This window comes from Mauremys reevesii, linkage group 9 (genome assembly GCF_016161935.1).
Source record: "Mauremys reevesii isolate NIE-2019 linkage group 9, ASM1616193v1, whole genome shotgun sequence".
NCBI classification, from domain to species: Eukaryota; Metazoa; Chordata; order Testudines; family Geoemydidae; genus Mauremys; species Mauremys reevesii.
In genome coordinates, this window is record NC_052631.1 from 29,228,389 (window position 1) to 29,253,992 (window position 25,604).

A 25,604-nucleotide genomic window follows, 5' to 3' on the forward strand; every position below is an offset into this window, starting at 1 on the left:
AAGTTGGTGGATATTCCAATAGGTAAATTTACCAAGCCAGCACAAAACAGCTTCTATAATACCTTACTGGTTACTCAGAAATCAAGAACACAGTTCCCTTAGAGCAAACCAGCCTTAGGCCTCCACCTAGACACCCCAGGCAAATATTATGAGGATTACTGAAAATCTTATTTATCATAGAAGAAAGTTCTACCACTCCCAAAGGATTGGACACATTACCTCCCAGGATAACGAATATTTCAGATCTTGCTCAAATACATGCTTACAACCAATTCTTATTAACGAAACTAAAATTTATTAAAAAAGAAAAGTGTATTGATTAAAAGATCAGTATACATAAGGACATGAGTACCATTTTGAGATAAGTTTTATAATAAAGATGGTGAGCTTTGTAGTTGCAAAGAGTTTTCAGAATTAGTCCATTGGACTATAACCTATGTTCGTATTCAGGGTGATCCAGGTAGAACTAGAGATCTCGATCTTACAACTCAAGCTTTCCTTGCATAAAGCATCAAGCAGATCAGGATCCAAGACGCCTTTATATAATTCTAGGGCTTTTCTTGACATCCTGGAGTCCTTAGGCGAACAATATGCAATCATCAAGAATTTGAAGTAGACCTATTTTCTAAGCATCACTGGTAATTAGTTAACATAAGGCAATTGCCTGTTTCCACCATTCACAGGTGATTTGCTATACATTTAAAAGAGAGATCAATACAGTGATATCACTATATTTACAGTTCATTTAAATGTTAAGAATTTCTTTTGAACTCTACATTAACAGAATACAGTATATACAGGAACCCTTTGGTTACATTGTTAACCTCTAACAAAATATATGTAAACACACAAATATTATCTAATAATATGTTCCTAGAGGCTGAATTTGGGTTATTTATTCTGTAGGATGCTTAACCCTTTCTGGCCATGTGTCACAACCTCACTAAAGATTCACCAGCTTTGTTCTCCCAATTATCTAGCCTCTCTTCATGGACTTTAACATACAATTGAATTGTTTCTAAAATATATTTAAAGGAAAACATTAAATTCTGCCTACCTTAGATTTCCATGGGCAAGGCAGAGTTATTTCTGGAACTCCCGCTGCTCCCAGTGCAGACTAGTGCTTATAATTAAAGCATTACTGAGTCTGATGTAGTTTAAAAGGCCTACTCCTCAGGCCAAGACTCTCTCCACCTTCTCTTTGGTTGTGATAACAGGTCCATCTACTCTAGTGCACAGGAGTACTTGTTTATAAGTTGCATCCATATTTTCATTTCAAATGGCACTAGTTATGCATTTAACCAAAATAAATACATAATAATGCTGGTAGCTTTAGAGATATTGAGACTTCCAGCTCTATGTAAAAACCCATATGCCCTTATTCATGGGTGAATAAGGATGGTGAATTGTTGAGATGGTGAATGAAACAGCTGGACATTTGAAGAAGAGCACTGGAAGAATGGAGAAATGCTAAATAATCAAAAGATTACTGTCTCCTGTTATGGTCCTGCAGGACAGGTAACGGAACAGTGCTTCACCTGAATGTTTGACATTTGAGTTCCAAATATCACTAGCAACATTTGTGCAAAACACTAAAACAAAATGCATTACACCTATGATCCTGGGAACTGGCACTCTGCTTGAGTGGAAGGCTTTGCACTGCTGAGAGAAATCCTTTCACCCAACTGCACAGTTACTGTTACAATTGCAAAGACCCCCTTGCTGCCTTTGCCCCACATATCCCCGGAGAACAATTGCAGGAGGATCCTCATAATGACTGGTTCTCATGTTGCATCCTCTCTTCTGCTATGGTCCTAAACCCTCTTGTGTGTGGCTGCTTGTGGAATCCTATAGAACAAGACTTGATGTGATAAGGTAGTCTGTATCCCTGCATTGTCCCTCTCCGGTCTGATGCCTCTGCACAGCAGAACTGCATTGGTTCAGATGTATAAAGGACTCTCCACACTGCAGAAGAAGGGGAGGAATTTGCCTCTAAAAGGAAGAGGGAAAGGAAAAGTTTTAAGTGTAAACAATTCTTTAAGGGTCAGTAAAATGTCAAAGTGGGAGGAGGGAAGGAGGGGAATTTGTTAGAGAAACCTAAGAAACAAAACCACCAAACTGTACCTTTATTCAAAGGGTCAATGTGTTTCTGCTGGCTCTATTCTGAAGATTACATATGACTTTTGTTGATATCCCCTATGAGGATGGTATCATGTTGCTTTGAGCTTGGTAATTTTCCTTTAGTGTAATTTTACACTAAAAGTGTGTAGTCTAGAAAAACAAGAAATAGCAGTGAGCGGGACCAAATCTCACTAGCGGTCTCTGTTAATGCCAATTCAGAGACATGGCTCCCATTATTTTTGTCTTTTGGGGTTCTTGGCCATGCCTTAAAGGACACCACAACTAAAAATAAGCAAAATAATCACAATAATTAACTGACTTCCCAGAGTGCTCCATTGTGACCGCTCTGGACAGCACTCTCAACTCAGATGCACTGGCCAGGTAGATAGGAAAAGGCCCGCGAAATTTTGAATTTCATTTCCTGTTTGGCCAGCGTGGCAAGCTGATCAGCACAGGTGACCATGCAGAGCTCATCAGCACAGGTGCGCGTGTAGTCCCAGAATCGCAAATGAGCTCCAGCATGGACCGAATGGGAGGTACTGGATCTGATCGCTGTATGGGGAGACAAATCTGTGCTATCAGAACTCCATTCTAAAAGACAAAATGCCGGAATATTTGAAAAAATCTCCAAGGGCATGAAGGACAGAGGCTAAAACAGGGCCCTGCAGCAGTGCCGCGTGAAACTTAAGGAGCTCAGGCAAGCCTACCAAAGAACCAGAGAGGCAAACGACCACTCCAGGTCAGAGCCCCAGACATGCCGCTTCTATGATGAGCTGCATGCCATTCTAGGGGTTGCCCTACAACTACCCCACTCCTGTGCGTGGACTCCATCAATGGGTTCTCACGCAACAGGGATGCGGATCTGGGGGACGAGGAAGATGATAGCGCACAGCAAGCAAGCGGAGAAACCGTTTTCCCTGACAGCCAGAAACTGTTTTTCACCCTGGATCTAGTACCCTCCCAACCCACTCAAGGTGGGCTCCCGGACCTTGAAGGCGGAGAAGGGACCTCTGGTGAGTGTACCTTTGTAAATATAATACATGGTTTAAAAGCAAGCATGTTTAATGATTAATTTGCCCTGAAGACTTGAGATGCCTTGGTGGCCAGTACAGCTACTGGAAAAGTCTGTTAACATGTATGGGGATGGAGCAGAAATCCTCCAGGGACATCTCAGTGATGGATGTACTCCCAGGGTCACCTGGTTGAAATAGGGGGATTTTATTAAGGGGCCATTCTGAGGTGGCCGCTCCTGCTGGGCTGTTTGCCTGTGGCTGAACAGAAATCATCTCTGCAGTGTGCCACATGGTGGGGGGAGGGGTGAAGCGATCATCCCAGAAAATTGGGGGGGGGAAGGGTTAGTTGCGTTTGTACTGCAATTAACCCGAAAACCGCAGCCCCTCCTTTTAAATGGCCAACCCATTTTAAATGGGGGGGCAAAGAGGGGTAGCTCAGTGGTTTGAGCATTGGCCTGCTAAACCCAGGGTTGTGAGTTCACTCCTTGAGGGGGCCATTTAGGGAACTGGGGTAAAAATCTGTCTGGGGATTGGTCCTGCTTTGAGCAGGGGGTTGGACTAGATGACCTTCTGAGGTCCCTTCCAACCCTAATCTTCTATGATTCTAAATGGCCAACCCAATGAGTGCTTGGGATAGGAAATGAGGGTGCTGCTGTTTGATACCATCCTCACATGTTATGAAGGTTAAAGAAGCCAAAAGACTGTGGCTTACCATGTCTGCCTGCAAGCCAAATTCTGTTGCCTGCCGCCCTGCATGTGTGATCTCTCACATCAAATCGGCAGGCCCTCAATTTAAGAGGCAAAATGCAACCTTGTAAAGAAAGCACACATGCTATGTAATGTTAACAGCTTGGTTCACCGTGAAAGAGTCTACCCATTGTTCTCTAAAATGTCTCTTTAAATATTACTCTCCCTTTTTTTCCTCCCACAGCTGCAAATGTTTCAATGCTCCCCATATCATATCCGTCCCAGAGGCTAGTGAAGGTTAAAAGGCAAAAAAAACACACTCGCAACAAAATGTTCTCTGAGCTCATGCAGTCCTCCCACACTGAAAGAGCCCAGCAGAATGCCTGGAGGCAGACACTGTCAGAGTGCAGGAAAGCACAAAATGAACATGAGGAGAGATGGTGGGATCAAGATGATCGGTGGCATCAGCGTGATGAGAGGAGACAGGAAGCAATACTTTGGCTACTAAGGATCAAACTGATATTCTCCAGTGTATTGTTGAGGTGCAGGAAAGGCAGCAGGAGCACAGACCACCGCTGCAGCCCCTGTGTAACCAACCGCCCCCCTCTCCAAGTTCCATAGCCTCCTCACCCAGCCACCCAACCACTCCACCCCAGAGGACTGCCAAGCAACAGAAAGCTGGCATTCAATAAGTTTTGAAGTGCAGTGTGGCCTTGTGCTTCCCTCCTCTCCTCCTCCGCCACCCCACCCGGTGCTTCCCTCCTCCCCAACCCCTCCCCAGATACCTTGGCAGTTATCCCCCCATTTGTGTGATGAATTAATAAAGAATCCATGAATTTGAAACAACAATGACTTTATTGCCTCTGCAAGCGGAGATCAAAGGGGGGGAGGGGAGGGCGGTTGGCTTACAAGGAAGTAGAGTGAACTAAGGGGGCGGGTTTTCATCAAGGACAAACAAACAGAACTTTCACACCGTAGTCTGGTCAATGATGAAACTGATTTTCAAAGCTTCTCTGATGTGCAGCGCACCCTGCTGTGCTCTTCTAACCGCCCTGGTGTCTGGCTGCATGTAATCAGCGGCCAGGCGATTTGCCTCAACCTCCCACCCCACCATAAATGTCTCCCCCCTTACTCTCACAGATATTTGTGGAGCACACAGCAAGCAGTAATAACAATGGGAATATTGGTTTCCCTGAGGTCTAACCGAGTCAGTAAACTGCGCCAGTGTCCTTTTAAATGTCCAAATGCACATTCTACCACCATTCTGCACTTTCTCAGCCTATAGTTGAACAGCTCCTGACTACTGTCCAGGCTGCCTGTGCACAGCTTCATAAGCCAAGGCATTAAGGGGTAGGCTGGGTCCCCAAGGATAACTATAGGCATTTCAACATCCCCAACGGTTATTTTCTGGTCTGGAAAGTAAGTCCCTTGCTGCAGCTGTTCACACAGACCAGAGTTCCTAAAGATGCGAGCGTCATGTACCTTTCCCGGCCATCCCACGTTGATGTTGGTGAAACGTCCCTTGTGATCCACCAGTGCTTGCAGCACCATTGAAAAGTACCCCTTGCGGTTTATGTACTGGCTACCTGGGTGGTCCAGTCCCAAGTTAGGAATATGCGTTCCATCTATTGCCTCACCACAGTTAGGGAATCCCATTGCAGCAAAGCCATCCGCTATGACTTGCACATTTCCCAGAGTCACTACCTTTGATAGCAGCAGCTCAGTGATCGCGTTGGCTACTTGGATCAGCCCCCACAGTAGATTTGCCCACTCCAAATTGATTCCAGATTGACCAGTAGCTATCTGGCATTGCAAGCTTCCAGAGGGCTATCGCCACTCGCTTGTGACCTGTGAGGGCTGCTCTCATCTTGGTATTCTTGCGCTTCAGGGGAGGGGAAAGCAAATCACAAAGTTCTATGAAAGTGCCCTTACGCATGCGAAAGTTTCGCAGCCACTGGGAATCCCACCAGTGACTGCGGTCCCACCAGTCTGTGCTTGTTTCCCGAGCCCAGGGATGTGTCTAGACTCACACTTTGTCTCTGTCATCCTTTCATTGGCTTAATGCCTTCCTGGGTTGGCCTTAGTAACATCATCATGTCAAGAATATGTCTGTTTAATGCATAAGCAGCACAAACACTTCTTACTGTCTCTGTTCTCTGGGGTTGGAAATTCTTAGAACATTATTACAGTTAGTGTTTTAACTCTTTCTTCTACTTAGGCAATTTTCTAAGAAATTCCTTCAGTTCCATCAGGAAGCTGCATTGAAGCTGATGAAAGGAACATGTCTGAACATGCAGGATCTTGAGGTTGGTAAACTTTTTTATTTCATACTTCTTTCTTATAAGGACTGCCTGTCTTCCTTCTGGACTGTTCTTGAATTCTCATGTTTCAGCAAAAACTATAGTTGTTACTCAATGGTACTATCATTTTAGATGCAGTTGTGATAAAAAAATAAATAGCTGAAATAGGCAGATCTTCCTTTTACAATTTCACCTTTTAAAGTAGTACTGAGTGTCAGTGAATGCAATGAGTAATATTAAATGAGCAGTATGTTAATTATAATTAAATAACTGCATTGACTTATTTTGTTTAGGAGAATCCATCCTCAACATACAGGATTCTGAAGACTATCCACCTTCAAGATCACCATCATTTTCTACAGTTTCAGAGTTATCTGCCAATGATAGTGTTTCAGTCACATCATGTATGTCACATAGCCTGTAAGAAAAAGAAAAAAAAATTCTCCATCATCCAAAAACAACCATAGATAAGTTTGTGATAAGAACCAGTAGATTACAAAAAGAGGTAATTGATTAAAAGATTGCCCGGTTTGTTTATGCAACAAACTCTCTTTATGATTGAGCACCCACTTTTCATCAACATGGTTCAGTCATTAAGACCAGGATGCAGTCCACCCAAAAGAGCAGATGTCGCAGGCAAATTGCTGGATAAAGTGTATGAAAGCGAAATTGAGCAGTGTGCAAAAGGTCTAGAGGGTGAAATTGTTAACCTGTGTCTTCATGGGTGGAGTAATGTCCACAATGAGCCTGTTGTATATGCTTGTGTGACAATAGAAGAAGGGAATGTCTTCCTTATAGAAACAATTGATACATCAGGAAATGCGCACACACAATACTTACAAGAAGTAGCAGTAAAAGCTATAACAAACTGTGAAAAAGAATTCAAATGTTTAGTAAGCAGCTTGGTCACAAACAATGCAACAAGTGCATCCAAGATGAGAAGAAATTTAGAAGAGTCCCAAGCTAAAAACATACGGTTGCAGTGCTCATGTGATGCACCTCCAAGCCAAAGACTTCAGTCTTCGAGAAATAAAGGCTAATGTTGTTGAAATTGCAAAATACTTCCGTAACAACCACTTTTGCAGCAGCTGCTCTAAAAAAAGTGGGAAGAACCAAGCTAACTCTCCCACAAGACGTGCGATGGAACTCAGTAGTGGACTGTTTTGAGCACTATATCAAGAACTAGCCTAATCTGATGACAGTTTGTGAACAAAATCGTGAAAAAATAGATGGCACTGTCAAAGCCAACATTGGGCTTAAGAGAAATGCCGAACACATGCTGAGTACCCTGAAACAAACATTTCTGTAGCCTTGAACAAAATGCAGGGAAATAGCTGTCTTATTGCTGACGCTGTTGAAATTTGGAAGGAACTGAGTGAGATCTTAAAAAGAGAAACATGCAATGACAGAGTTAAATTACAAGCATTAAAAGCAACAACAAAACGGATGGGACAAGCACTATCTCCAGCTCATTTTCTTGCAAATATTCTCAATACTTGGTACCATGGTCAAACCTTAACTGCTGAAGAAGAGGAGTTGGCTATGACATGGACATCCAGCAATGATCCCTCCATAATGCCAACTATAATAAACTTCAGAGCTAAGGGTGAACCATTCAAGAAATATATGTTTGCTGATGATGTTTTAAAGAAAGTCACACCAGTGAACTGGTGGAAGTCACTTCAGCACTTGGATTCAGAGACTGTTGAAGTGATAATCTCACTTTTAACAGCAATAGCTTCTTCTGCTGGTGTAGAAAGGATATTTTCTTCCTTTTGGACTAATTCATTCCTAATTGAGAAATTATTTGGGACCTGAAAAAGCAGGAAAGCTTGTTTTTCCTTTTCAACATTATGAACAAACAGGAAAATGAAGGTGAAGATGACTGAGTTAGCTGCAGAAGCCAATATTTTAAGTTTCTCATGTTGACCTGGCTAACATAGTCGATTTAATTTTTTTTAAATATTTCATTTAACTATTTTAGTTAAAAACAATTAACAAAAACAACCCTGATTTTAAAAAACTTGAATGTTTAACTAAATTCAAAAATTCATATGCTTGTTTTGTTTAAAATATAATATGTTTGCTGTTGAAGAAAAAAAATCCAGAATACACAACATTGTTTTTTAGTTAAATAAAACAATTTAAATGTCTGTCTGGTGATGTTTCCTCCTAATACAGCATGCAAGAAAATCCTCCAAATATTAATGATTAACCTGTTGAATTGGAGATAGTTCACCTCCCAATGACTTAATACATATCTGCTTTAATTACCTTTGGTAAATGAAATAACCAATCATTCCTTTTCTGATATAGCTGTAAAACTAATCTGAAAAGTTTTCAAAATAAACCACTTAAAATGTATAGTGTGTACCTTCTAAAAATGAAACCTATGTCTATCTCTGAGTTGTGAAGAATATGTATTAAGGTTATAATAACCAATAAGAATGCACTTTTATGTAGAAATCCATAAAGAAATTTGATTTAAATCAAATCCACCCTGGTTCAAACAGAAAAAATGAGTCTTAAGTCCCTTTGTAGATCCCACCCTTAAGTGCTGCAATGCTCAGCATCACAGCACCTAACTTTTAGGTCCCCTCCTGACTAGCAGAATTCACAACCCTCAGTGATGTGTCAGCCCTCTATACAATGCAGGGGGAGAGTTAGGTGTGTAAGAATGGAATTCATAAAAGGCAGCATGCTGAGTTGAGAGCCAAATTAGATAGTATGAAAGGGTGTGGCCTATCTGTACTCTAGTTTTACCACCATGAACCTTCTGGCCGTAGACACCTAAACCAGTTAGGTGCCTAAGATCCCCTTGTGACCCGTGCTAACAGTACTCCAGAGGGCAGCTGAAAGCAAGAGGAAGATTCTATTCAGGCTTTACTAGCAAATATCAGTCCATCAATGCGTGTTCATTCTGTCAGAAAAGATGGACATGGTAGATTATTCTAAATAGCAGCTGTAAAATGATGCTTGTCAGATAACAACCCTTTGTGATTACAGCACCGCTTTGAATTTTTATATATAATCTATCTGTAACAGGAAAAAAATTCCTAGAGGGATGATTGCATCAGCACTCTGTCTTCTTCAAAGAAATATATAATAAAAGGGAGTTGAACACAGTGTATATACCACAGCCTAGCCCCTAGAACAGCGGTTCTCAAACTTTTGTATTGGTCACCGCTTTCACATAGCAAGCCTCTGAGTGTGACCCCCCCAATAAGTTAAAAACACATTTTTATATATTTAACATAATTATAAATGATGGAGGAAAAGTGGGGTTTGGGGTGGAGGCTGACAGCTCGGAACCCCCCCATGTAATAACCTCACAACCCCCTGAGAGGTCCCGACCCCCTGTTTGAAAACCCCTGCCCTAGAAGGACAGTACTGCTTTGCAGAAACAAGATAAAACCCAAAGCTGCAAGCCGTTAAGTAATTTTATATTAATTAAATAGAATATTGGCATTATACAGGCACCCACTCCGAAGCACATACTGTTCCTCTATAGTGGTTCTTAACCTGGGGATGCATGCACCCCCTACGGATGTGAGATGCTCTTTCTGGGGGTGCAAGATGTGAGATTTTTTTAGAAGGTAAATCATCAAAAACACAAATTAAGCACAGGCACATAAGTACAACTACTTTGTTCCATCAAACCTATGTATTTATTAACATTATACATTTTAAATGATTACTGTGATATACAAACAAAAATATATCGAGGTTTAAAGAACTGACCTACTTCAACGATTTTTGATAAGGGGTGCGAGAACATATTTTGAGAACCAAATGGGTGCAGGCTGCAGTAAAGGTTAAGAACCGCTGCTCTAAGAGTTAAGTGCAGCTGGCTAAGCAGACAACACATTATTAGATACAGGACTTCTTCACAGGGCACTTAAGAGGGAGCTGAACTAGCAAAGATCACTGCGTGTAGCAGAGTGCTGTGCACGGCAACTTGCACCCCCGGCAGCCACTCCTACAGGCTGAGCCAGCCACAGACAGGACACTAGACTTAGCTGCAGCAACGTAGCGGGATAACGCTCCCCCCCGAACCAGACCCACGGTGCTAGGCTCCCGTGCACCCGTGGAGGTTTTGGTCTAGTGTCTCCCTTTCCCACGATCGATCTGCTCAGCCACTGAGCTCCGCCTGACCCCACTGGGCTCTACCCCTCCCCGCGCGGGGCACCGCAGGGGCAGCGGCCTCGCTTTGCTGACGGGCACGTGCGGAGACTTCCCCCACGCTGGCTGGAGGCCGGGCAGCTTCTGCTGTTCCCGCGGCTCCGGAGCCGGCTCGATCCCCTCCCCCACGCGCCGCGCCGGGCCAGGCTGCAGCCCCCTCCCCCCACCTGCCTGAGCCAGTCCCGCTCCCGCAGCCAATAGCGGGGATGCTGCAGGAGGAGCAGCCGCGGCTCCCATCCCCCTCCGGGGGCGGGGGGGGGGTCTGCTGGCTGCCCGGGACCCTCCCACCGCCGCTAAGCTCATAAAGCCCCCGCCCGGCCTGGGGCGGCCCTTTGCCTATTGCCCCGAGCGGGGGAGGAGTCAGGCGGCCCCGGGCAGCCCACTGCTGCGGCGGGTGGAGGCGGAGAGCTTGCGGGGGGACTTCAGCTCCCCCTCCCCGGCAGCGCCCCCCTCTCCGCGGAGCCCGGCGCCTCCCGGGGGGCGGGACCAGCTGCGGCGGGGCAAACGGGAGCCGCCGGCCGCGCGTCCCACTGGAGGGGTGAAGATGGCGCTGAACGGCAGCAGGCGGCCCCCCAGCCTGCTCCTCCTGCTGGCTCTGACCCTGCCGCTAGCGCCGCCGAGCCGGGCAGCGGACCCCGCGCTGCCCCCTATCCCCGCAGGTGAGGAGCGGGCAGGGCGGGGGGTGGGGGGCAGCTCCAGCCGGGCCCCTCTGCCTGCGCTCCTGCAGCGCTCGGGCTCATTCATTCAGGACCGGACCCGCTGCAAGAGACACGGGGGAGCGGCCCGCCCGGCTGGGCTGCCCCAGACCCGCCAGGTCGCCTCCGGCGCGCGGGGGATTCTCTGCGCTTGGGGGTGTTGCAGCGAGAGGCGAACTGGAGAAATGTTGGAAAGTTGGCTGCCCCTCCCCCCGATGGTGGCTTGATGATGATTTGTAGCTGTGGTTTGAGGAGACGTTTAAAACTCTCCGATAGTTCTCCCCGCTTGGCGCTGCTGAGCCCCGTTGGTGGGAGGCTCTGCAAGAGCATCGCCAGCTCCGGCTTTGGGCTTGCGAGTTTCAGCGGAATTGGTTGCACGTGTGTTCTGCCTACTGTGCAACCAACGTCCGTCTGAAAGATAAACCTCCGGGCTTTGAGTGACTTGCCCTGCGTGACCGCTTTATGCTGAAACAGGGAACGGTTTTTGTTTTAAGTGGAAATATGTTTAAGCCTCTGAAACAGTTTTATTAGGAGGGGGTTGGGAGAGGAGGGGGGAGTAGCGCTTTCTTCATGGTGCATGAATATCTACTGATCATGAAATTCCTGCTGGGGAGGAACTAGTCAAAGATCTCCAAATTGTTGACTAGGAAGCAGATAAATAGAGGATCATAATGTATTTAGCAAATAGTAAGGCAGACCACACAAATATAGACCTACACTGGCTGAAAAGTTCATAGCCCGGATCTTTCCCCCTATTGGGGAAGAGATTTACCCCTGTCTTCACCCATCCCTGTTAAGTAATCAGTCCTCCTTCCTCTCCCCCATGAATAGCCTGAGACTCATGACAAGGTGTTGATGGGCCACATATTTCCTAGCTTCTGGAAGAGCAGATGGTGCCACTCACTGATGACCCAACTTACTTCCAGTGAAGCTTTGCTACTTAATTTCTCCTAGCTGAAGGCATTGGAGAGCTGAGTTTCCCCCTCCCGTTCGCTCCAAAGCTTGTTCACCTTCTGCTGTTTGAATCTTGTAGTGTTCTAAGGAGCTAGACAGCAGCAAGAAATTCAATCCGTGGGGTGTAAAACAATAACGAAAGAACTTATGCCCAAAACCAGTTGAAAAAGTGGTCAGACACGTTTGTCAAAATACTGCTTTTGCTTCCAGGGAGCCACTTGTCACAGTTTTGCTGTAATTTTGAATGCACATCTCTAACTGGATCTTGCATGGGAAAGGTATCCTATCCTGCTAGATGGATTTCACATGGTGATAAAAATAGCATAGAGCAGGGGTAGGCAACCTATGGCACCCCTACTGATTTTCAGTGGCACTCACACTGCCCAGGTCCTGGCCACAAGTTCAGGAGGCTCTACATTTTAATTTAATTTTAAATGAAGCTTCTTAAACATTTTAAAAAACCTTATTTACTTTACATACAACAATAGTTTAGTTGTATATTATAGACTTATAGAAAGAGACCTTCTAAAAATGTTAAAATGTATTACTGGCACGCAAAACCTAAAATTAGAGTGAATAAATGAAGACTTGGCACATCACTTCTGAAAGGTTGCCGACCCCCGGCATACAGTCTTGACAAGTTCAAAGCGATAATAAGGTTATTTTAATGTCTGGTTTAATGCTCTCAGTGTGCAGAAGAAAACTTTTTTGGGAGTGACTCTCATAAATCTGATCCCATTTGATTAGACAGTATCGGTTAAGATTGTTGGGAGCTTCAGTAATTGTTACAAAATCTTGTGTTGAAGTATACCAGGCTCTGTAGGCATGTGAACCTGCACATCTGTAGCTTCCTTATAGGGACAGTGCTGGCCTTGTTAGCTTGTTCTGGCTTTCCTCCCATTGGTGATTTCCTACAAAGCTGCTCTGTGCAGTGTGTGTGTGTGTGTGTGTGTGTGTGCTCTGATGCTGCTGTTACAGCAGCAAACTACATTTCATTCCATTTCAAGTACTTTTCCCATAAAAGCAGCTTTTCAGACTGTAGTATGTGTCTATTTTATTAACTGAGAGAAATAAGTGTTTCAGGGTGAGTGTTAGAGATAGGATCTCAAGATTTAACGAATAGCTGCTGGACTGCTGTACAATGATCAACAGAATACTTAACTAATATGGTGTGGGGGGGTTACATTAACTAATCCTGGTGATATCTCTGTGAAGTAGGATTGATCTATTAATTTTGAACAATACTAATAGAAAACAGTTATTTGTATTATGGAGGCTGTCATTTTTCTTAAGTGGATCCTGGCTAACATGAATACAGTATTAAGAAAATCTGTGCTGAAGTATAACAGACTGATGACTTGGAAGCTGCTCCTTGAGATTCTCGATACCAGACACATAGCAAGTTTGTTTGTTAGAACTGGCATCTGCAGCTAACCGTTAGTGATTTTCCTGAGTTATTCTGTGCACATTTTATTGCCTTCTGTTAAGTATGTTTTGCTACTCAGTGAGAAATAGAACTTGACACGTCTCTCTTTTGTGTTATATCAGTCTTGAGCTTAATATCTAGGCTGCTGGTATTTTGTGGAACAGTACGTAATTTTCAGTGTATAACAGACACAGTCAGCATGTTCAATTTTCAAAACATCAATATTGCTTACATTGGAAATCATTTGTAACAGGTATGACAAAAAGTGGCTGCCAAATACTATCTTGCTCTATTTTCAAATCAAACTATATACATAGTCTTGATCAAAAAGGCCAATGTTTCATTAATACAGAATTAGAAATGTTCATGAAGAGTAACAAAAAGACAGATTGTTAACAGACCAGAATTGAGCAGTTTATTGCAACTCAAGTTACAAGAACCACACTAGGGGTTAATTCTAGTTAAACAAAACAAAAACCCTTCTCTTCACCCTCCACCCCCCGCCCCCCGAAAAGTCAGCTGTTTTTTTTAAAGCTGTAAAAAAAAAAAAAAGTACATGAAGACCATTTATTGTCCAAATTGGGGACATAATACTTAGCAAAGTTCAAATCAGTATGTAACTCAGTCCACTCTGTGGATGATGAAGCCACAGTTTTAGATGTCAAGACATTTCTTGTTGTGTCAAACTTAGTAAATATCTACCTCTTGTCATCTAATGTAACCCGCCCAAGTGAGTTAGGACACCTATAGAGTTCAGCAGGAATTTTATGGATTGCAGTGGAGTCTAAAACAGATTTAGGTTACTACATCTATGTTTAGGTTTAGGTTGCTAAATCTGGTGTTTAGGCACCCAGGTCTCTTGTGGTCTTTTGGGTCCTGATCCACAGATGACTTGCCCAAGATCACACTGGAAATCTGGCAGAGCAGGGAATTGTATTTGGGCCTCCTGAATGTCAGGCTGCTGCCCTAAACCACTGGATTTCCCAGCAAAAATTACCGTACTTATGAGAAAAATCCCTATTTATGTGAGTAAAGCCACTGAAGTCAATGTGGGCTGCTCCCATGTGTAATGATTATTTGCAGATGTTTGCAAGATCTGGCCCTGAATTAGATTAAAACATGCAGAATGACAACTGACTACTGTGGGTGTGCAGCAGGGAAGTGTGTGTGTCTGAAGATAACCGTAAATAAATAAACATGGCTGCTCTTGGAGTGCTGATCAGAAAAGTTGCTTTTATGTCACATTTCTAGTTACTTTTTTACTCTAAATATTATTGACTTGACTTTGAAAGGCTTCCCTGGCAAAAATAATTTTGACACATTTTGCAAGCCCTTCATAGCATTCAGGATGCATGCAAGTGTAAGGTGAATAAGTGTGGCAAAAATCTGCCCCAAACACACTAATACCAAAGCAGACTTCAGTGGAGCTACTCACTGAGAGAGTTTCTACTCCACATGAGTAAAGGTGGCAGAATTGGCCTATATATCATCGAGGCCCTGATCCTGCAAGCTGCAATGCACAGGTACCTTGGCCGGCTTGCTACTCATTTTAAGTCAATGGGGCTCTGTGCAAGCAGCTTGCAGGATTAGAGTTTAAACTGGCTGCATGTGTCTCATATGAAGTATTTATTTGCACTAATAACACTATTTGGAAATACACTGCTACCGTGATATAACGCCACCCGATATAACACAAATTTGGATATAACATGGTAAAGCAGTGCTCTGGAGGGGGCTGCTCTCTCCAATGGATCAAAGCAAGTTCACTATAACATGGTTTCTTTCACCTATAATGCGGTAAGATTTTTTTGGCTCCCAAGGACAGCGTTATATCGAGGTAGAGATGTATCATGACTAGATCATGTCTTAAGTGTATTGATTTCTTCTCTCTGCCAAATTTAATTGCTCATTTAAAAACAAAAAAATTACTGGACTGTTGGCATTGAGGGACCATTCAGTTTATGCAGTGAATTGCACTATTAAAGTATGTTAATCAATGTAAATATCCTCTTTTATATGGAACTATTAGTTACTGTTTTAAAGTCTATTTTACCAGTGTTTGAATTGATTCATTTGTATTAAGGATAGGTATGGGCATTGTAAGGGTCTCTGTAGCTTTTTATTTAAGATGATTTTTTATTTTAAAATGCAAAAATAAAGTGCTCCTCAGAATTATGTTTCAGAGAGGGTCATAAACTGAAGAGATGAGAGGGGAATAATTCCCTTTTCAATTTAAACAGTGACTTCACTTTTCTGCAGCATAAAAAATATCTTGTTTGGTGACATTTCTCTCATGGGAGTGTATTGGAACTGTGTAGGAGATATTTAGATAATAGTTTCATTGGAGGGGGTATATTAATCATTAAGGGACAGAGTCTAATAGCCTTGTTCACATTCAGGAGCACCCAATTCAATAAGTTGATGAGTAGTATCTTACTCCACGAATAGTCAGACTACTCAAGGTGAGTACAGGTATCATAATCTGGCCCATATTGATAGGACAGAAGTGAAGAGTCTAAAAAGCATAATTAATGACAAAACAGGTCACTTTCCACCAGTAAATATCTACACCCACAATTTTCAGTAGTTACTTTACAGTACACTGTTTCAGACACACAACAATATTTTACATTTGGCTCTTCTCAAAACATCCTGACTCCTTGACATTTCAATATGGTTATTATAATATATGTAGAGACATTCCTTTATATTGTTGTTTTTGTTGGTTTTAATTCAATATTGTGACTGTAGAACAGGGGTAGGCAACCTATGGCACGTGTGCCGAAGACGGCACGCGAGCTGATTTTCAGCAGCACTCACACTGCCCGGGTCCTGGCCACTGGTCTGGGGGCTCTGCATTTTAATTTAATTTTAAATGAAGCTTCTTAAACATTTTAAAAACCTTATTTACTTTACATACAACCGTAATTTAGTTATATATTATAGACTTTTATAGAAATAGACCTTCTAAAAACGTTAAAATGTATTACTGGCATGCAAAAACCTTAAATTAGCGTGAATAAATGAAGACTTGGCACACCACTTCTGAAAGGTTGCCGACCCCTGCTGTAGACTGTTCAAAAACCTTATCCTGAAAATATTTGGCCATTTTATAATTTTCTATGCAAACCAAAATTAAAGGTGCATTATGCATTGCTGTATAATTTATTGTAAGTTATGATCTTCTTTGTGATGAAGCACAGAGTAATTTCAGGCTGATTTTCCAAAATAGTTTAAAGCAACAAAATACAGCTCTGCTTTGGTTAGGAACCTTAAACTGGAATTTTATATGGGAACCATGAACAAAGTCAAGGTATTTCTAGGATATCTTTAACACAATTTGCTTCCACTGCAAAAAAAATTCAACTTGGAGGACTTCTAGTGTGGATTTTTCTTGCAAGTGTAATATGGGGTTTGAAAGATCATAGTTTAATGACCTGAAGGACCTCATTGGAAGATGAGTTAAATCATGGAAAGTGTAATATTTTTATTTGGCAGCAATGCTAATTTCATTCTTTTGATGTCACTGTTGTAATTGCAGCAGAGAGTCCTGTGGCACCTTATAGACTAACAGACGTATTGGAGCATGGGCCTTCGTGGGTGAATACCCACTTTGTCAGATGCATCTGATATTCACCCACAAAAGCCCATGCTCCAATACGTCTGTTAGTCTATAAGGTGCCACAGGACTCTTTGCTGCTTTTACAGATCCAGACTAACACAGCTACCCCTCTGATACTTGACTGTTGTAATTAAAATCTTGTATGTGTTCCTATATTTGTAATTCATGTGTGGATTAAAGCAGAAAAAGTACCATTAGCCTCTAAACCTGAGATGTAAGATTGAACAAGAGAAAAGTGCTGGACAAACTTAGTTGCTCATTATGGGCTAAGTTCAGCAGCCATTGACGTCAACAGGAATGTTTCTATTGACTTCCAGATGTTGTTGGATCAGATTCCATAGGCCCATCCTGCTTCCATGGATTTCAGTGAAAGCCAACTTGTGCCCACGTATAGGGAAAATCACATTCTACTAATGAAAGCAGTTCCAGCAGGTGCCATTCAATGAAATGCAAAAACTAACTAGTCTTTGTTCCATAGTGTGTGTTAATTTAGAACTCTTTTTTTATTACAGCAAGGTGTTGTTTAGTTACTGAGCTGGATTCTGACCTTACACCTGTTTTACTGTAATTTTAATAGAGTTAATCCTCATTTATAATAGTGTAAGTGAGATCAGAATCAGGCACAAGGACTTACTAAAAAGAATCTCAGTCACTAACGTAAGGGTGAGTAAGATACAAAGTCTTAGAGGTGGACAAGGTATCCTACTCCTTTTCTGTGCTGACTTCCATTACAAGAGTGCTGGTGAGTGTTAGCTCCAGGAGTGGAATGGGAACAGTTTCTCACTGATGCTATATGAGGACTTGAAACATCCATTTTCCCTTGATAAGTAATATTAGCTTTCCCTGGCAAGTTGGGGTTGTGAGCCATCCATTTGTGCAGAATAAAGGAGCTCTTCAGAAAGAAACACTTCTGTTATGAAGATGAACTTCTTGCAGCCTGTCTGACTGTTTAAATAGTTAAAGCCAGATGTTCTAAAGAGCTCAGCGCCAGGATTTCAGGTGCTTAGCACCTACAACTGGGACCAGATGTTTTAAACTGTTAAGAGCCCAGCAGCTCCCAGTGTAAAACTTCTGGCCAGATTTTTCAAAAGAGCTCAGAATTTTACCAATTATTTGGTGCTTAATTGGTGGTGGAACAATTCTGAAAATCTGGCCTACATTGTGGGTGCTGAGTTCTTTTGAAAATGGGAACTATAATGACTGTAGGGAGGCAGCATTGTGTGTCCTCTTCTCTGCTACAGCTCCAGTTCCTCTTTTCTCAAGTAAATACTGACCTCAGGATGGGTCATTACTGCAAATCTCAGTCCTTGACTTCCTTGATTAATTAGCTGTAGGAAGTTGGAAGAAAGTCTTCTGTAAGAATTCTCACTGTTCTGTTTGACCTTGTTTAAACAGGTGGCCTCGTAAAGAAATAGCCCAAGGACAAGATTTTTTTTATTGATATAGTAAACAGTCAAAAAGGCAGGAGCTGAATAAACTTGCTCACTTGTGCAGCTCATGTCAATTTCAGGTTATCCACTGAAAAGCAGTCCTATTGACAATTTACAAGAAATTCAGCACAGTTGTTTAGGGAGCAGCTGGTTCATACATTGTAATGACATAATATACCAAATAAACTTTGTTTTGTTTCTTAGTTTAGTAGTTGAGACCTGTCCAATGCTTGCTTGAAACAAGCACTTCATTGAGTAGATAGGGTCTGATCCAAAGCCCAGTTAAGTCAATGGAAAGAATTTCATCCTCTAACACCAATAGCTGGTTTTCATTAAATATCAAAGTGGTGAAAATCTTTTGTGTGAGAGTGGAAGCCAGCCCTGAAATGGAGCCAACATTCTATCTGTTATTTAATTACGCTACATTAATTCATGAACATGCAATTCTTTAATAAGGCTTTGACGACTGTACACTCAGTGCTGCTGGAAAACCATTGTGTATGCCTTTTAGGAGATGGGCAGCATCAACCTGAACATCTAAAATTATTTCTGAAAAACATTTACTACTATTGCAAATAGAGAAATTTGGCCCTCTGGGTACAATAAGTCTCCCTTTTATCTTTTTGTTTAGTCAGTCAGCTTTTTTCAATGTTTTGAAGAAACAGGGGAAAGGAAAGGATCCTAAACTCTTAAACTGTGAAAACTGACAGGGATATTCAGGGGTGGATGCAATACCCAACAGTCCTTTTATTCTGTACTTGTATTTGCCTAGTTCTGTGGAGCTCTACTCTTTGGGGGGATGCCTACACTCCAGTAGTGATTCTTGTGTAGACGTACTCAAACTAGCTTTACTCTAGCTATCTTGGGGTACTGGAGCAATGAAGCTGTGGCAGCATGGGCAAGTTACCCAAGTAATTACTCAGGGTTCTGGATGGGTTTGTACAGTTTTCATTAAAGCCTATACTACTGCAGCTTCACTGCTTTGATACTCAAACTAGCTTTAATCTAGCTAGCTCATGTATGTCTACGTCAGGGGTAGGCAACCGATGGTACACGTGCCAAAGGCGGCACGCGGGCTGATTTTCAGTGGCACTCACCCTGCCCGGGTCCTTGCCACCAGTCCAGGGGGCTCTGCGTTTTAATTTAATTTTAAATGAAGCTTCTTAAACATTTTAAAAACCTTATTTACTTTACATACAACAATAGTTTAGTTTTCTATTATAGACTTATAGAAAGACCTTCTAAAAACGTTAAAATGTATTACTGGCAAGCGAAACCTTAAATTAGAGTGAATAAATGAAGACTCAGCACATCACTTCTGAAAGCTTGCCAACCCCTGGTCTATATAATCTGCAATTGTATCTAATGATTGCAGCATAGAAATATTCTTAAATTGTCTTTAGCACTGTTGATCAACTGATTAGATTTCAGCCATTGAAAGTCTGTCTAAACACTTCAGATATTTTATCTATACAGCATCTGAAAGTACACCTCTACCCCGATATAACGCGACCCGATATAAGCAAGTTCGATATAACGCAGTTTCACTTATAACGCATTAAGATTTTTTTTGGCTCCCGAGGACAGCGTTATATCAGGGTAGAGGTGTATGATAAGTAGGAGTGTGATATTCTTTCACACCCACTTTGTGTATATCTGTATCAGGTAAATACATCAGTATAGTCTGAATCTACACATAAATCAGTGTAGACTATAGCCTTCAATTGAACTACTCGTGCTTAAAATTGGTGCATGGATAAGCAGCCTCCTTTTATGGAGGCCATCATTCTGATATGTATTTATAATTGTAAATAATCTATAGCCAGTACTTCTTAAAAAAATAATTTTGGGTGAGACTAAAAAGGCTTTCTTCATTGCTAGGAATATTCTTTTGTTTTTTTTTCCCCCTCTTATCTGTACAGTTCCTAAGAACTCTGCTCCATTCCCTTTTTAAAATGTAGTTTTATTGTGATTGACGTGGAACAATTATAATTGATATCCAAGTCCATGGCTGTTTACACTAAGTCTGAGAAAGCATTCAGGTTGGACTCAATTAACATAACAAGCAATAAGATAAAGAAAATGCAAGTGAAGCTTTGAGTCCCATTTTGTGAGTATGTGTTAGTATACACTGTGTGTATGAAATTGGCGCTTTACTATATGGCAAATTCAAAGCACCTTTTAGTAAAGTAAGCATTTTATTTGAATTATCACAGTTCTCTTTTATTTAAAAAGAACAAAATACCAGACTATATTCAGGCAGCACTTATGGCCCAGTTACTAAGGCATTTGCAACAATACAAGCTATCAGCTGGTTTCTGCATCTGGAAAGTGACCCATACTTCAGGAACAATATGTTCTAATTTCTGTCTGAAGGGCCACAATAGGGAAATATTCCAAAGAGTTTCTATCCTTACTAACACTCATTTAGATCAGTGGGAGTTACTAACTTTGGGGGGCTTTGCTGGAAGTTGAACCAGCCCCTTCTCCCCTCCCCCCCCCAAATCAGGAGACTAAAAGGTGTCAATCAGCTGCCTTTGTCCTTGACCAAGAATGGCTCTGCCAAAAGAGAGTATGAGCCTGGACCTGTCATAAACTTCCTAACTGTCAGGGTGGTTAAGCACTGGAATAAATTGCCTAGGGCGGTTGTGGAATCTCCATCATTGGAGATTTTTAAGAGCAGCTTAGACAAACACCTGTCAGGGATGGTCTAGATCAGGGGTAGGCAACCGATGGCACATGTGCCAAAGGCGGCATGCGGGCTGATTTTTCAGTGGCACTCGCACTGCCTGGGTCCTGGCCATCGGACCAGAGAGCTCTGCATTTTTATTTTATTTTAAATGAAGCTTCTTAAACATTTTAAAAACCTTATTTACTTTATATACAACAATAGGTTAGTTATATATTATAGACTTATAGAAAGAGACCTTCTAAAAACAAAAATGTATTATTGGCATGCGAAACCTTAAATTAGAGTGAATAAATGAAGTTTCGGCATACGACTTCTGAAAGGTTGGCGACCCCGGTCTAGATAATACTTAGTCCTGCTGTGAGTGCAGGGGACTGGACTAGATGACTTCTCAAGGTCCCTTCCAGTCCTATGATTCTATAACATTTGAGTCCCTGGATGATGGAAATAGCATCAAAAGACCAGGCCTTGATTTTTATTTTACTTTCTTAATTTTATGTTTTTGTCTCATAGTTGATTCCTGGAGGCAAAAAGCTCATGGAAAGACTAATAAACATAAAAACACTGCATTTAAGTTTTTACTTTCCTGTAGGATGGGTATGCTCTGTGCTACTTGCAGTGCAACATACACTGCTTATAAATTGTTGGGAGAACAGTTGCTTATTTACTTTCTTACATACATTTAAGTGATATTGTGAGGGGGTTACTTTTTGTTTTTTGAAGTGGTAAAAGTACATGACTGGTCTTGGAAAGCAAAGAAACATCTGATACTCTAGCGTGCTGCATAAATATTTTAGCCAGTTCTGACTATTTTGAAGTGAGGCACACACTTAATGTACACATCACAAAAGAGTGATTATTGTGAAGTTTTTGTGATGCAAATAAAGATTTCAAAAGAGCTTAACACTCTCAGTAGTTCCCATTTTAATACTTATGGCCAGATTTTCTGTACATTTTAGCACATAGGGAACTGTGCTCTTCGAAGGATAGATTTTTTTTCAAATGTTAACTGTCTAGCATGTAAGTATGTATTGGTGCATGAAATGCTAGTCAATATGTGCTTCAAAGCTGAGGCAAACTGCTTTAGAATTCAGAAAATAATTTGAACTTTAACTTTACAGCTTAGTGCTTTTATTATTTTTAACAATTCTGTTTAAAATGTTTGTTTAGGATATTGGGCTAGATGGACCTTTGGTCTGACCCAGTACGGCCATTCTTATGTTCTTATAAGTAACTGTCAACCCTCCAATGCTAATAAAACCACCCAGGGTCCAGTCCTGCAAGGTATTATATGCTAAAGTTAATGGGACTTGAAGATAGTCTGCATTTCTCAGAAGAACTCAGCAACTTGCAGAATCAGGAGAGGGGGACGGGAAGGTCTTGGAAAGGTATGTAGACTGATATAACTAAGCAGTAATGTTCTCTCAGCTCACTGCTATCTGTCTCACCGGTTAATTAATTTGAAGTATTTAATATATGGTTCTTACTTTAGACAAAACAATGTGTTTGCATTTGAGCATGTTCTGGTGTTAACAATCTTGGAAAAAATCTCAGTCAAATGCTTCCATTCTTCTTCCTGATATATGCTGAATATTTTAACAAGAAATTCTTTTGTTGGTTTACTGCTTTCTTTGATAATGTAAATGTCTCATCATAAAGGCTGATTCCCTCACCCTCAATACTGATATGTGTTTTAAGTATTGTATGTGCACTCCAGATCTTAGTACCTATTGCTGGCTTACATAGATCTGTATATATCAACATACTCAAACTTATAACAATTTTTATGACAGATACTAATAGCTCCCCTGAATCGCCCCTCTTTATGCTGTCCAGTTGCTATATTTCTCTTCTTTTTTTTCCAGTGAATCTGGTCTTTGCAAGTTTTAAATCATATACAGCTTTAAAATCAGCTTTACAATTGTCATAAATCACTCACTTTCATGTTTATTGGCAGAATTCTAATTGGAGCATTCCAGCTCTTGCATTAACACATTTAATTTTCCTATTGCGAAGGCCAAGACTACTCCTGTGAGCAATAGGCAGTGCAAACTAATGTCACACTAGCGATTTGGAATGGGGAGTACTTTCTAGGGTCTTTCACTTCCCATCCAGGTAGCAATTTGTGGTATTGTGATCAGTATCAGGAAGGAAAGAGTAGGGGAGCCAGTCTCATTGCTACAGGACCTTTATAGTCATGCAGGGCTCTGGTGGAAGAAAAATAGAATTGTTTTAGGCCTAGCTGGAGTAAACAAATTCAGGGTTAGACCTTTTCTCAGGAAGGGCTCTCCTTTTCTTGAAACAGTGACAACATACAGTGTTGCTGTGTGTCTAGGAAGGCTTGTTTTTTCTTGGATTCCTTTGTACTGTAATAAAATTAAATTGCCTTCTAGCTGCTCCTTTAAAAGTACACATGTGAGTTCTGAGTTAACTGTGAGTTATACTTACCCAAATGGGCAAGGAGTACTTTGTGTGTGGTTTCAAAGGAAGAAAAAAATTAGGCTGAAAATAAGGTACTATCCAATATGTTTTAAATCAGCCCTATGCTAGCAAGTTAATTACCTTGCCTTATACAGAAAATGTTGTAGAGTTCCTTACATTTTCCAGGATATGCTCCAGAAAAAATACTTGATTTGTAACACAGATTACAAAATGTAACTCTCATATACACAGATTGTGTCACAAAGAAGCTATTAAGAGTTTTCCTTATCAACCTTTACTAGTCTCATCATAAAGTTCTGGGTAATTTTGAGTTTTGAATTCTACTCAGTAGTTCCAAAACCCAAGAATCACTTCTCTTTGCCAAATTGGTTTGGATTTAATAGTACATTCAATAGTTTCCATTACCCTTTATATTTACTGTTGTGTTTGAAACAGCACATTTATGAGCGCAACAAAAATAAAACTGTCTACTGCAGTAGTTCTCAAACTTTTGTACTGGGGACCCCTTTCACACAGCAAGCGTCTGAGTGTGACCCCCCAATAAATTAAAAACACTTTTTAATATATTTAACACCATTATAAATGCTGGAGGCAAAAGGGTTTGGGGGTGGAGGCGGACAGCTCACAACCCCCCAGGTAATAACCTCACGACCCTCTGAAGGGTCCTGACCCCCAGTTTGAGAACCCCTGGTCTACTCTGTCATGCTTGAAGGAATGTCAGGAGAAGGTGCTTGCTGTGCAGAAATCTTGGTTATAAGCACAGTTATGGACTTACTAACCAATTATCCATTCCAAATAAAAACAAACAAACAAACCTCTGTTCAAGGCCCAGGAGATGGGGAGAGGTAGGGAAAGTTCACCAGCAGCTTTTTCTAAATTCAAAGTACTAAAAATTCTGGGAGTGCAGGCACCTGAATTCTGAAGGCAATTTTTATTCATTTATTATACTTTTATACTGCCACTTGATGTGGCTGGCCAACGTCTAAAAGTGGCTGGGGTTCCTTTTTTACGGGTTATTGGCGGCTTTTCTGTTCCAACTCCGGTGGATGCAGAAGTTGGAAGGAACAAAAGTAGAATAACAGAACTCTTAATAATTTCAGCTGTTTCCTGCTTCCATATCCTTGGAAAAGAGCATCCAACTGGGGACCGAACAAGGGTTTAGAGAAACTTTTTTTTTTCTCCCTCTGTTTTCATTTTCTATGGAAATTGGATCAGAAAGGCAGCTGCAGGAACTCTTAGCCACTTTAAGCTATTGGTTGTGACTTTAGAGTACTCGGTACCAGGTTTCAAAATAGTTAAATGAAGGGGGAGGGGAACCTATCCATTTGTAATCATCCAATTAGGGAGAGGACGAGCTAGCAACTGCAGTAGAACCTCAGAGTTGTGAACACTTTGGGAATGGAGGTTGTTCATAACTCTGAAATGTTCGTAAATCTGAACAAATGTTATGGTTGTTCTTTCAAAAGTTTACAACTGAATGTTGACTTAATACAGCCTTGAAACTTTACTATGGAGAAGAAAAATGCTGCTTTTAACCATCTTAATTTAAATGAAACAAGCACAGAAAGTTTCCTTACCTTGTCAAATCCTGCTTTAAATTATCCCTTTTTTTAGTAGTTTACATTTTATACAGTACTGTATTTGCTTTTTTCCCCCCCTTTCAGTCTCTGCTGCTGCCTGATTCCATACTTCTGGTTCTAAATGAGATGTGGGGTTGACTGGTCAGTTTGCAATTCTGGTGTTCATAATTCTGAGGTTCTACTGTAATACTTTATATGCAGGGCTAGCTAAATCTTACTTTCCTATTTCAGGGATCTGAATCTTCACTTACATCCTCTTTGATGCATCCTACAGTCTGTAGAGTGATGTATGCCTTATTACTCAGGGAACACTATAGTGGGTCAGGGCATCTATATGGATGGCTGGTCCCTCTGTCCAACTTGCATAGTTTCCATCTTCTGTTTGGTGCCATGCAGTCAAGCCCACCTGACCAGATCTCAGCCTGTCTCCCCTGACACACTTGAATAAGTCCAGTTGGAGGTG

At 41.5% G+C, this 25,604-nt stretch overlaps 1 protein-coding gene across 2 annotated transcripts in view; it reads left to right on the forward strand.

Annotated features, from left to right (window-relative positions):
* Window positions 1-10,624: 10,624 nt before the first annotated feature.
* Window positions 10,625-25,604, forward strand: part of PLOD2 (procollagen-lysine,2-oxoglutarate 5-dioxygenase 2) — an 81,480-nt gene continuing 66,500 nt past the window's right edge. The window contains exon 1 of one of the 2 annotated variants that reach the window (XM_039489430.1): window positions 10,625-10,962. In XM_039489430.1, the coding sequence (XP_039345364.1) occupies window positions 10,848-10,962 (115 nt within the window). In that variant the 5' untranslated portion in view covers window positions 10,625-10,847. The remainder of the gene's footprint in view (window positions 10,963-25,604) is intronic. The other variant, XM_039489431.1, reaches the window with a different exon arrangement.